The sequence below is a fragment of the Limulus polyphemus genome, unplaced genomic scaffold (genome assembly GCF_000517525.1).
Source record: "Limulus polyphemus unplaced genomic scaffold, Limulus_polyphemus-2.1.2 Scaffold3592, whole genome shotgun sequence".
Classification (NCBI taxonomy): Eukaryota; Metazoa; Arthropoda; class Merostomata; order Xiphosura; family Limulidae; genus Limulus; species Limulus polyphemus.
The window spans coordinates 57,055-70,525 of record NW_013669202.1 but is presented as its reverse complement, the minus strand read 5'-3'; the positions used below and the strand labels follow the sequence as shown (position 1 = coordinate 70,525).

The window sequence follows — 13,471 nt, the reverse complement described above, 5'->3', positions numbered from 1 at the left end:
CCAAAATTAAATATTTTATTTCATATATAAGTTCTAATTTTATGAAGAATATTTTTTTATTTTATAGATCATATTTCTTTTAAAATATTTTTATGAAATTTCTGACATGACTAATGGACCTCGTAGAGTACCCTCTCAGACCCCAGTTTGAGAGACTCTGGCCTAGAACACTGAACGTTTACCATTAGATCATTTTCAGTTTCTGATGTATTATTAGTCTACATTCACCTCTAAACATAGAGGAAGGTTGTTTCTACCAGAACGATTGTTTAAGTAATAACACTAATATACTGCTTTAAATTACAGATGTATTGTTATGTTAGTTTTCCATTTTTCAATCTCAAACTTGCAGTTAAAACTAATTAGATGATTAACATTACTAACTCACATGGCACTTGTTTATGAGTTGAAACTGAAAGACAGAAGCAATTGTATTTATGAATCAAAACAAGTTTACAAACAAAATTATCTTCACTAAAATAAATAAATAATACTAAATTGGTATAATGATGAAAAGAATAGCATTAATATTACCCAAAATATCATACTTACAAGTAAGATTTGGATAGAATTAGAAGGATAAACTTTTGTTCGTTGTCTTATGCTTACATCACATGTGAATTACTGCCAAGTGAAAGGATTTGAATGGTGGTGGAATTTGGCAGCACACTGCTAGACTGGTAGGGCCTGTGAACTACAGCTATCTCTCCATGTTATGTTATATAGAGCTCATTAGGCCTTACTTAGAAAACAGAAGTTGGGCTTATCATGAACCACAATAGTGATTGATAATAGTGATCACAAGGAATTGCAAAAAAACCCTAATAGAATGCTCATACAAAAAGTTCTTTCAACAGTAAAGATTCAGTTCAAACAACACTTGAAAGCCTTTACTATGGACTGCTAAGACTGTACACACACAAAAATACACAAAGAATCGTGCATGTTAGACTTACTAGGATAAGAAAATCCACTCAAAATTGCCCATTTGTAATTATTGTTCTTCTTATTCTCATGCCAGCCTACAACCAAAATATTGCACCCAGACCTTTTGTAGAATACTAAATAAGGTACTGTGAAGGTTTTCGGGGGATTGAAAAGTTGATTTGTTTTTTTCGTATTTTACATAAGCTAAAATACATTATAATTCTAGTGTAAAAAATTTTATCATTACCCCTTGAAATGGCTATTTTACAAATATCTGGTATTCTTTTAAAAAGCTTAAGTACAAGGTGAAACATGAATTACCAGGCAATAAAAGGAACAATGGATGACTAACATGTGGATACTCAATACTTTGTATACTATACAATCGGTGTCCTTTGGGAGCCAACCCCTATATTATGTATGAAATGATAAAGTAAAAAAACAATCAATACACATAATATTAAATTTCATAACACACATTTGTAAAATAATTACTTTAAAAGATGTGAAGATTTATTTAAAATGATGTTTTAAATGTATATGTTTTATTTGAAAAGGTAAAATATTTTTTTGCTCTTAGTTGGAGTTCTGTCTTAGTCTAGGCATATATTTGTCCATTGCTATGCATTATATATAGAGAATTGAGTTGCATGAAAACTATAAATGGTCACTATATTCTCAAACAAATCTCTATGAAAATCTCCAGCTGCAGCTTAACATTTTACATCTTGAACTAATGAGATCAAATAGTCAATAACTATAGTAAATCATCATGAACCATATCAGCTAGCTACTAGCAATGTTTATTATCATTACAATGTATAAGGTTTAGCTACCATATCAAGTAATCCTTTGGCCATAGTTAAGCCTAAAAAAAGCCAGAAACCAGATAAATAAAAAATTGGGAATTTAAAAACCTGCATATAGGGATCATAAAAAATGTAAGGAAACAAGGCAGGACATACTGCAGACATTATTTACTCAAACTACAAATCCCTATTATGACTCCACTGAATATAATTCTAGGTAACAGCATGGATCTGAAATAGGGGTTTGTAGTTTGAGTAAATAATGTCTACAGTATCTCCAGCCTTGTTTCCTTACTTGTTTTACGATCCGTATTTGCAGGTTTGTAAATTTTCAATTTTTTATTCATCTTGCAACCTGATTGCTTTCTCTGTTCTGTTTGGGCAGATCTGTGTTAACCTACTCATACTGTTACCATGCATGGCAATCATTGTAGTCTTTCTTTCTATGGAATTCCATTTTCTCTCATAATTTATCACCTTTAACTTTTACCTATTGGGTGCATTAGTTTATTCATCATGGTTATTCTTCCGTTGGAGAGGAAACCTGTCAGATTTATCAAGTAACCTCCCATCAGTTTGATCATCTCACAGCTTCTCTTGCCTCCCACCATAGACATCCCCTGCATAAGACCTGGCAAACTGGAATATGGACTACCTCTGACACATTTGTCACATTTCTTAAATCGCATAGTGATCTTTTTTGCATCTGGGTTTTGTCTCTTCCAAGTCACCATTCCACAGTCTTCCCAAAGACTCTAGCAAGGTGAATGTTAATTATTTTTTTATTTTTACAGTTTCCACATCACCATTAAAATATATATTAGAGATGATTGAACTCACTAAGTGGCTGGTGATGCCTCATAGGGAATAGTTTTCTTTCCCAAAATCTGAATCAAGCAGGGAAGTACAGAAAATGTTAAACCCATCTGTCTGTGATCAATGCTCACTGTCGAGATGGGGTTTTCTGCAAGACTGCTTTGGCTATATGTGTGTGTGTGTGTGTGTGTGTGTGTATATATATATACATATATATATGTTTTCTTTCAGGCCATACTTCAAAGGTAAAAAAAACTGGCAGCATGAGATATGTGACTACCATCACACCTGGCTAGTACCTGCTGTACATATTTGTGCTAACCCACTGCACAGCCTATCATTGTGGGACATTATGAAGACATGTTATTTCCTGTTCAGTCCAAGAACCTCTCTGGCATTCTCCCCCATGCAGATTCCCCTTTCCCATTCTCTTCTTGTAGAGTAAGGGAGAACCGTTGCTTCCCCAGTTCCAATCCACTGGGGATGTCAGTATGGAAAAATTCCAGTTGGGTTAATGTAATCCCACTGGTATGAGACAAAGAGGACATACTCCTCGATGGAAAGTAAGCTAGGGTGTTGCTTGGAAGTGTAGTACAGGCCACCCAACAACACTATGAACCACACCATTCCTGGTAGTTAGACCAGTCAGATGGGTCATGTGTTCTCCTCAGGATGCAGGTTTGGAATATCTTCTCGCTACTCCTTGTTATTCTTGTATCTCGTATAAGTATTTCTCCAATTTAGAATGGCCTGAATTATTGCCCTAGCCACACTTCACACTCAAGCTTAGCCAATTGCTTGCAAGTTGAACAATCTTCCATTCTATCTACCTATGTGACACTTTAGCAACACACAAAAGATTCTTTGGGGAACATCTTTTGCTTTACCATCTCTATTGGGTGAGGAGTATTCCCTGTTTGAGCTGGATGTGGTCTCCCTTCAAGAGATGCCCAACCAGGCTACCTCCCCTTAATGGATGTCATGCTCCATGGATCATCCTTTTCTGACACTATGTTTTCTGAAAGAAGCTCATTTTTGTAATTTTTTTATCTGCACAGGCCTCTCCACCATCTTTTCAATGTTTAATTCTAGCTTTTTGTTATGCAGAGAAGTAAGTAAACATTTGTAAAGTTCACATTTTCCTTACCTGAAAGTGTATTTCAGATAAATACTCACCTCTCTGCACAACCTCCTTCCCTTCCTCCCCACTTCCAGTGTATTTATTTTGCACAACCAATAATGAGCTTTTGTTCAAATGCTAGTTCTTATGAGGATTACTGTGCATAAAGGATGTATTGCCCTCCTATTGGTGGAGAGCTATAATCTAATGATGATTACATCATGGGCTGGAGCAGGGGTCAGCAGCCCATGGCTCACAAACTGCATGTGACTCTTTGCATAATTACATGTGGTTCTTTATAAATACACCCCCAAAAAATAAACAGTGTAAATTTTCAATTGTTAGAATAAAGAAATTTAAGACTCAATCAGGCATACAGATGGAATGATAATATCAGATTTGTTTTATTTCTTTGAGCATTTTTTATTTTTGTAAATAAAAGAAACAGGATACAGTTGCACCTCACATCTGCTTCCATATTACATTCAAATTCCAAAGCCTTTATTGCCAGCACATCATCAATCAATTAGAATTTAAATGTGAAATGTAAGCTGATGTGCCAAGGCATCAGGCAGTTGAAAGTGCAGTGTAACGTTAGCCTGGAAGTTAAACTGAGGACATGTTGCTGCATCTCTTGAAACATTTTGGTCTTAGACAACAACAAAAAAATGGCTCTTCTTTGAAGGTTGCCAACCCCTGGGCTGGAGCAACACACATTAATATGTATAGGGGTTGGAGCTTCATTCAAGGCTTGTGGCATGCACAAAAATATTCACTGCAGTGACACAAGGTAGCAGGTCTTTGTTGTAAAGGGGTGAATAACTATCTGAAATGCATTTTCAGGTAAGGAAAATGTTAACTTTATATGCTTCTGATTTTGAATTCAAAATGGACAAATTAAGAGGAATGTGTGGAAAAAAACGTTTGCACCTTTTATAATTTTTATCACACAGTTTAGGCCTTATTGGTCTCTAACCTTTCACCAGTTTTTGGCATTTGCATCATAACTTCAAATGAGATATATTTGATTCTTATGTTTTTTTGTAATGTTAAGACTTCTTTCAAATCAGGTGACTGGCATACATGTGTTAAACCTGTGAAGTTTTATTTAATTTTTAGATTGATCTACCAACCTTAGAACTAGGACAGTCTCTTAAGCTACGTCCAGGTGAGTGGGTGGTAGCTGTGGGAAGTCCATTTTCTCTGAGTAACACCATTACAGCAGGAGTAATTAGTTCAGTTCATCGAGCCAGCAAAGAACTTGGCTTACACCATAAGGAAATGGATTATATCCAAACTGATGCTGCTATTAACTTTGGCAACTCAGGAGGTCCTTTGGTAAATCTGGTAAGTAAAGTGTACTTGTATATGTGTGGTTTTGGATTCTGTTACATGTTGAAATGAGTAATATAGGTGTAATTTAAGTCACTAGTAAATATCAGGCTAGGCAATATCTGTTTAGTTAAAGACTCGATTAAATATTGTAGGTAGTTAATATGTATGTATGCTTAATTTAAGACTTCAATATTGTAATCAAATAATACATCTGTAAATCAGTGCTCTTGTATGTATTATAAGCCCATTGTAGTGTACCATAATCTAGTTATGGAAGGTTGATATATTAATATCAATTTCTTGATAAGCTATCAATTATTAAAAGTTTCTTAACTCAAAAATAAAGCCATCATTGGTCTTTTTTTATAATAGGTGTAAACAAAATATTAATTTAAAAAATACTGATTTTTAGTAAACTGAATATTACATTGTAAATTGTTAATTTTATATACAGTTTTTTCAGTGGTGATTGTTTTGTGTATGCATTTTTGCAGGATGGTGTGGTTGTTGGAATCTGTAATATGAAGGTTACAGCAGGAATATCATTTGCCATTCCATCTGACTATGCTGCAGAATTTCTTAAACATACCCAAGAAGAAAAAAAAGGTTTCCAATGTATCTTATTTGAATACAACACAAAGTGATTTTTTAAAACTATTGATAAATCATTGTTTCCTGGTTGTGATCCTGGAAAAAAAACTTGTTTATCCTGGATGTTGTATAAACAGAGATAATATACAAAAGCACTTTTTAGACTAAAATTATCAATCAACCTTTAAAAGAGGAATAAAAAATATTGTATGTATCATTCATTAGAGAATATAATTAAAAAAGTAACTAAATATATTTTTTAATGTAATATATATGTTCAGAAAAACAATACTTTGTTTTCAAGGATATACGTTCATCTGTTGACAGTCTTTCACATTATTTGGTAAGAAATAAAAAGGTACTCTTGAGTCCCTCCAAATAAAACAATGCAGTTAAATAATAATTTTATTCTTCATGATAATTAATCACTCCAAGTGTTACATATCTATGTCTTATAAAGGTTCTTATTTTGCTGTTTTTGGTTTAATTATGGAAGTGATCTTTTGAAAAGTATAATCCGAAATGTGAAAATGACAATATGTATTAGTAATAAGATGTTGAACTTCAATTTCATTTGTTTACCCTTTGATTTTCCTAAATCTGTTTTTTCAGTTTTAAGCTTAAAGATAAAAACAAAACAAAAAAAAACAATTAGATAATTTACTACTAGTTCATTTGATTGAAAACCTTTTTTTTTATAACATAATACATATAAATGAAATAAAACATTATATACAATAGTAATCATGTTTTTATATTTTAAAAAAGCATGCTTATTTATACACATTTGATGCCATATGCAATACTCACACAGCAACATATTGTAAGATTGCGCCGAAAGAAACCTTGTTACCAATTAAAAGAACTACAACTGACTTAAGTAAAACATCTTTATTCAACAGTCACCATTCAAAGTAGTTTAACATTCAGTATTTTTAACATAAAATTCTTGATTAATTAAACATATCTAATAAACATAATACTAAATAAACAGCAAAACAGAACAGAGTAGTGTTAAGGCTTGATTAGAAAATATATATGGTTCCCCAACTATAACAAAAGTTACAAGAGGGAGAGTTATTAGCAGTCAGTTATTTTTTAACAACATAGATGATTAATTAAATATATGCCTCAGGGAGAGAAGGGAAGTGTAGAGTTACACTGACACTCCTTTTTCAACATTAAGTTATTAGTGCATATTTTTTATGCTTCATAACTTACTCTACCATTACACTTCTCTTATTATTGTATACTGAAAGCATTTATTACATTTTATTGAAACAGTGAGGTGGCTAAATGTACCTCCCTGTGCTTCATTAATGGTCTGCTTCACTGCACAGAAGGAGTTGCTACATATAATATTTTGATAGTGAGTGTATGTTTTCAATAAAGTAACTTTTGTTCCAGTAAGGGGCATTATACAACTTGAAAGATCAAATTTTCTGTGTGAGTAACAATTAATGTATGATTACTATTCAATTGTTCAATGCCTCATACAGTGGAGGATTAAGACACCTCGGGGCCCCAGGACAGTGAATATTATGGGGCTCCTTCATGCATGTTATTTTTGTTGTATAAGACAAGCATTACTTCACAGTTAAATATACACCTAAGTCTACAGATGTGTGTATATTTATAATTATATTCCGTTTTTTTTGCATACATACATTTTCAGTTGTTAATCCTATTTTAACAACATAAATCTTGCTCAAAAAATTATTTATTCATATCTATAATAAAATTTTAAATTGCACTCCCAATTTAAATAAAAATATATTTTTAAAACTTATTTCCAGTTTTAATAATTCTTCCTTTTTCAACAAAACACATTAATGAAAAGGGCATATTATTGATTATTATACACTAACTTGTTTCCTTTTTTCAGTGAAACTTCTGTGTATGAACTAAAAGGAAATCCTTTGCAGAATGTCATTTTCAATTGAGATAAGACAAAGACTGTTATGGCTATCTTGCACAATCACAGAGTGCTTAGCATCTTTACAAGAACTTAATTATCTTTTTTCATTTATAATTATGCAATATTGTTTAAATTAATTGAAGCAGCAGACTATAACACTTCATTGAAAGCCATGCTATGTGTGTCAGAGTATCCATAATTAAACATATAATTAAGATAGTTCATTTGATAAATTTTTGTCGTGCATTTTCCATTACTTACTTCTATGTTTACTCATTTTTTACTACACTATTATAAAAATAATATGACATACCAACTGACTTAAATTTTCAACAGGTGTAACGTTTAGAAAAATCCTTCTTAAACCTATGGTAGGCTAACAAAGCATAGGCCCTTCACTCCTAACTTAGCTTAAAAGTAAGGTCAACTGTAAGCTAACTAAGCTAGTGTTATCTTTAGTTAGGCTACATTCAAGCCACATTAAAAAGTGGCATAACTAGACATTTTTCAGCCATGACTTAAGTTTAGCCTACCTGCATCAGCATAACACTGAATGAAGTGGTAAATTTCTACTGCCTCACATAAGTTGCACTGTTTATTGTTTCACTGTCTATAATGGAAATTGGGAAAACTATGTTATAAATGAAGTATTTGTTGCAGAGCTCGCTAAAACTTTTAATTTATAAAATATGTGTCTTGTACAGCACTCTGAAATTGTACTGACCTCTAATCACTCTTTATATACAGTACCCTAGCCTAAAATGTTTGGGGCCCCATTTGCTTCAGGACTCATGGGCAACAGCCCCATCCACCCTCCTGTTAGTCTACTGCTGGCCACACAACAATTCTTTGAATGTTTAGAACTATCTTTAAATTCCTGGCTGTCAAACAAACCTTCAAACATAGCTCTAAGACTATTACTTGTAATCAAATACATGTTAAAATGAATAATTAGCTGAAAATGCAACTGCGAAAGATAAATGTAAAACTTTTTGCAATAAAACTTCAACTTAAGTGTAAACAAATTAAAATGCCTTTATACTAGTAATAGACAACCCTATAACACCAAATTTATTTTCCTTCTTTGATTGAACACTCAACGCTTCTCTTTACAACTTCTTTGGGTGTGTTTCTCCAGCATGCATTTGACATGTTAAATAGTCAAGCTTATTGTTGAAAAAATAAATTACTACCTTTAGTAAGCAAAAGTTCTATCTAAATTACAGATTGAAAATAAGAAAAGTTAAGATTAAAAAACTAAAATAATAGTAACTATACTTATATGTTTTATTATAGCTGCAAACTGTAATTCTCTTATGTTGTTTTTCATAAAGAAAGTCAGTATGTTCTTCTATCCTTGTGTGTAGGGTTCTTCCAGTTTCACCAATGTACATACAATTACAGATGTTACATGTAAGTTGGTAAACAACATTGAGGCAAGACACCCATCTTTAGACTGCAAATACATTTTTGTAAGACAGTTCGCTTTATTACATTGCAGGGTAGTGTACTGAGATTTAGCAAATTGGCTTTTGAAGGATGACATGGCTGTTCTATAACTTTAATCAGCAGTTCAGATTTTCTGATTATGGACATTATTTTCTTGGAAATACTTTTTTCAATTAGAAGTACTGTTAAAATAATCATTTTTTGTGGTGTCTTTGGAAAATTGTCTTTTTTTCTTCTTGGTTTAATTAGCATTGCACCTCCAACATGAAAACAAAACACAGATAAACCAAGAAGAACATGAATTCACCATTCTCTGGAAAATTTTTTACCAAAATCACTAAGTACTCTGATAGAAAATTTAAAGAAGCTCTTCTCATTTAACAACTATGACACTGATGAACAGAGACAAAAGATAGCACTTATAATTATAATTATTTTAGTTTTTCATCAGAACTTTTAAAATTTCAGTCTGTAATTTAGATATAACTTTTGTTTACTACAGGTAGCAATCTACTATTTCAACAATATAATTCTTTCAACAAAAAGCTTAACTTCTTAACATTTCAAATGCATGCTGTAGATTCAATTAGAAATTATTACTTAAACTGATTGAAGCTTTGTACTGTCAGTTACAGTTTTGTGTTTTAGTGGAATGCTGAAGAAAGTGTAAATTGAAACATTGAGTGTTAAATCAAAGAAGAAAAATATCAAATTTGGTCTTATAAGGTCATTTACTACTAGTATTAAAAGTCTTTTATGCCTCTATATTCACTAGAGAAATTAAACTATTTAAAGAATGGAACAACTTACGAGCAATTGAATAACAATATTACCCAAAAATTTTAAAGTACTACTAAAAACATTTCGAAGGATTTAATTGAAAAAAATACAACTATCTCTTCCCACCAGTTAAGTAACTGCAAAAGCACCTGAATTTTATGTCTGCTAAAGAAATATAAATTTAGCTTTAAAACCCATAATTTCCACGTATCAGAATCCTTTGAACTTCTTTTCCATGGCTGTTGGAAATATTACTACACCACCTTTTAATGTTCTTTTTGCTCATTCAAAACTTATTATTGAATTACTGTAGAGGTTATGGGGTGATAATTCCTTGGCTTTTACACAAGATGTTTTCTTATGTGCTTGTATATTCCAATAGATGGTTATTGATTCTGAAATATGTAACTTTTTTTTTAGCAGAGACTACATCACTGTAGAATTCAGTGAGAACTCTCATGCATATATCTAGTTGAAAAGTTACAAAAACACTGTGAAAAAAAAAATCCTGTGTGTTTCATCGGTAATAACATGCCAGTTGCCTATGCTGTAATTTTTAAACATTACTTTGAAACTAATCAAGAGCCTAATAAGTATACACATGTGTGAAGAGAATTTTTGGAATATTAAACATATACTACCAGCTCTGTGCAACTTTGTGAAATTGATCAATAACAAACAACATACTATCAAATTGACTTTTGCCCAAATTTACAATATTTACAAATCTACTCCATCTTTAGATACTATGGTCATTATAATAAATACCATGTTACTATGTCATATATCAGACCATGCATGAAATTTCTTAGTCTACATGTTTATTTCATTTATCCACCAGCTATAAAGAGTGGTAATAGTACAGAATTAAAAGATAGACAAAGACTTTCACACAACACTTGATAAGAAAAAAAAAGCCAGTTATGAAACTTCCTACTTTGTAAGGTTGTAACTTCAATTGTATTTCTAAGTGTTTGATTTAATTTATAAAGTATGGATAAAAAAGGACCTTATAAGTCAAATTATGAACTGTTTAGAAATACTCTTTGTTTTTTTTTAGCAGAAATAATGTTACTTAGACCATCCAGTGTGAATGAGTCTATTACAAACAGTCATAAAATCTTGTTTTGATATTTTTATCATACAAATGATTTAAAAGCAGTAAAAGTATATTAAAAACAAGTCTAGTGAAAAGACCATAGGCCATAATAAGTTATGCACTGTTAAAGTTGCTTTGTAATATGACATTTAAGTAGCATCCAGCCATTTGTAAGTGCACATAAGGCTTCAGTAAACATATTTTTACCACTGACAGTTTTCAAATTTATGGATTTCACAGAACACTGTTTCAGTACACATATCATCCATGACATATCTTATGTTGTACTAGGTTCTTAGCCAAATATGGTAGTTGTATGGACTAAAAAATCAAACATATTTATTAATGTAATCTAAAGTCTACAGTGAATAGAAACATGCTTGACCACTCATAAAATATGCAAATAGTTGTATAGAACTCTTTTTTTTTTTCTCTCTTCAAAATAACATAAATCTAATTCTAAAATGTCCAGTTTTGTTATTTGATAATTGAATATTTAACCATGTTTTGTACCCTTTATAAATTTGTTAAAATTTCAGGGTAAGTTTATTTAGAACAATTTCATTTCACAGTTGAATTGTATTAATCTTGTTTTCTGTGTATGATATAAAATGCATTGTGCACATGCGATGCGAGTGCACTTATGGATGTTTGCTAGGTTTGCACTATTCTTCACCAAACTTATTTTTTGCATATGTATGTGCGTTTGTATAATATAAAATTGATTGTATATGTGATGTGAGTGCATTGTGTATCTTTCACTAGGTTTGTGCTTTTTCTTAACTAAGATTATTTTCTATATATGTGTTTGTGTGTGTGATATAAAATTGTGTATACATAATGTGATTGAACTTGTGTATGTTTTGCTGGGTTTGATCATATCTTAATTAAGTTTCTTTCTGCATTTTTGTGTGATATGAAATGCATTGGTATATTTGATATGCATGCACTTGTGAATGTTTTGCAAGGTTTGTACTTTTCTTAACTAAGCTTATTTCTGTGTCGGGGGGGGTATGCAATTCATCATGTACATGTGGCATAAGTAATTGTGTATGTTTTGTAAGATTTGGGCTTTTCTTTAGCTAAATTTGCTTTTGTGAAAATGTGTGTGTGTGTGAGAGAGAGAGAGAAAATTAATTTGTATATGTGATGTGGATACATTTGTGCACATTGTGCTAGGTTTGATATTTTCTTAACTAAGTCTATTTCTGTGTGATTTTGTATGTGATATATAATCAGTTTTGTATGTGTGTGATAAGTGCACTTTTGTGTCTTGCTAGGTTTGGACTTTTCTTACTTTGACATCAGGGTGAATATCATGTTTTTATAGAGGTGTGTTTTTATGCATGCACACACATTTCACAATATGCTAAAAGGACATTTATAGTCCTGTTAATACTCATTATGTCCTCAAGTTATTTAAAGTGACCTAATGTATTTGGTATGTGTATAGTTAAAGGCTTTTATTAGATATGGTTCTAATACTATTATACCCTTTTAAAATCTTGTTACTCAAGCATCAGACACTGCTATCTCCAAAGCTTTTTATATTTTAAAAGTTTATTAGGTATCTTTTCTAGTATTCTTTGACAACTTTGTAAACAGAAGTGAATAAGTTTGGATGGAATGGTTCTTGTAAAGTGTAATAGATACACAAATTAATGTGTTTGTTAGTGTATTGAATCCATATTTTTAGACACAAGGTTAGCATGAAGGTTTGTTCTATGTATTACCACATCTTTGATATTAAGGATATATCTGCTTTTTTTTTTAGGTGTCATTATATTAACATGTCCTCAGTAATAAACTCTTAGTTGTGCTTATGGTTACTTTCATTTTATTAAGTATTATTTACTTAACTAATTGATGTATAACATTTTTCAAAAATTATGATCTAAAATTTGTAATATTTGTAGCAGTTTTTGTTCCTTGCATTTTTATTGTTTTGGGAAATAATTAATTTTACAGCACTGATTCTAACTATAAACTTATGTTTGTGTTCCAAGGCCAGTTTAATTACCATTCTAGCAAGAGGAATGAACAAGAGCACAAGTATTACATTGGGATTACCATGTTAACTCTAACACCAAGCATTATTCTTGAGCTTCTGCAACGAAATCCAGAATTTCCACAGGTCCAGAGTGGAGTATTAGTATGGAAAGTGGTTGTGGGGTCACCTGCTCATTTGTAAGTTCTGAAGTTTATTTCATAATCCATAACATCATGAGTAGGGCAATGATATAAATTTTTATTACTTTCTAATTTACAATCTTTTGCACTCAACTGAAATTGATTGTAAGATCCCTAAATTATATTAAGGTACATAAGTACGCTCAGAAAAGTTCTTATAGAGTTGTCTACTATTTATAAACTTTGGTATTTATTATGTGAACCATGATATATGCCGATTTGTTTTAAAAATTGATCTTGTTAATTGTATTTCCTCCTGAATACTTGATATTGCATTTTCTGCTTAATATTTTTCACATGATTATTTGATGTGATTAATTGTATGTCATACACCCTCTGTCCAGATGTTCTTCGTGCATTCTGCTTCAACCAGTTGCATTTCCACTGTATGAGGCAATATCCCACCTGGCTACTTTTGTTTCTTAGTTTCTGTGTTT

At 31.5% G+C, this 13,471-nt stretch overlaps 1 protein-coding gene across 4 annotated transcripts in view; it reads left to right on the top strand.

Moving 5' to 3' along the window:
- The window catches only part of LOC106469650 (serine protease HTRA2, mitochondrial-like), a 66,434-nt gene that overhangs the window by 38,207 nt on the left and 14,756 nt on the right, over positions 1-13,471 (top strand). For 2 of the 4 annotated variants that reach the window (XM_013930151.2, XM_013930150.2), the window contains exons 3-5: positions 4,792-5,019; positions 5,502-5,613; positions 12,851-13,031. In XM_013930151.2, the coding sequence (XP_013785605.1) occupies positions 4,792-5,019; positions 5,502-5,613; positions 12,851-13,031 (521 nt within the window). Of the gene's footprint in view, positions 1-4,791; positions 5,020-5,501; positions 5,614-12,847; positions 13,032-13,471 lie in introns of those variants that run through there. The other 2 variants (XR_002612886.1, XM_022398228.1) reach the window with 2 other exon arrangements.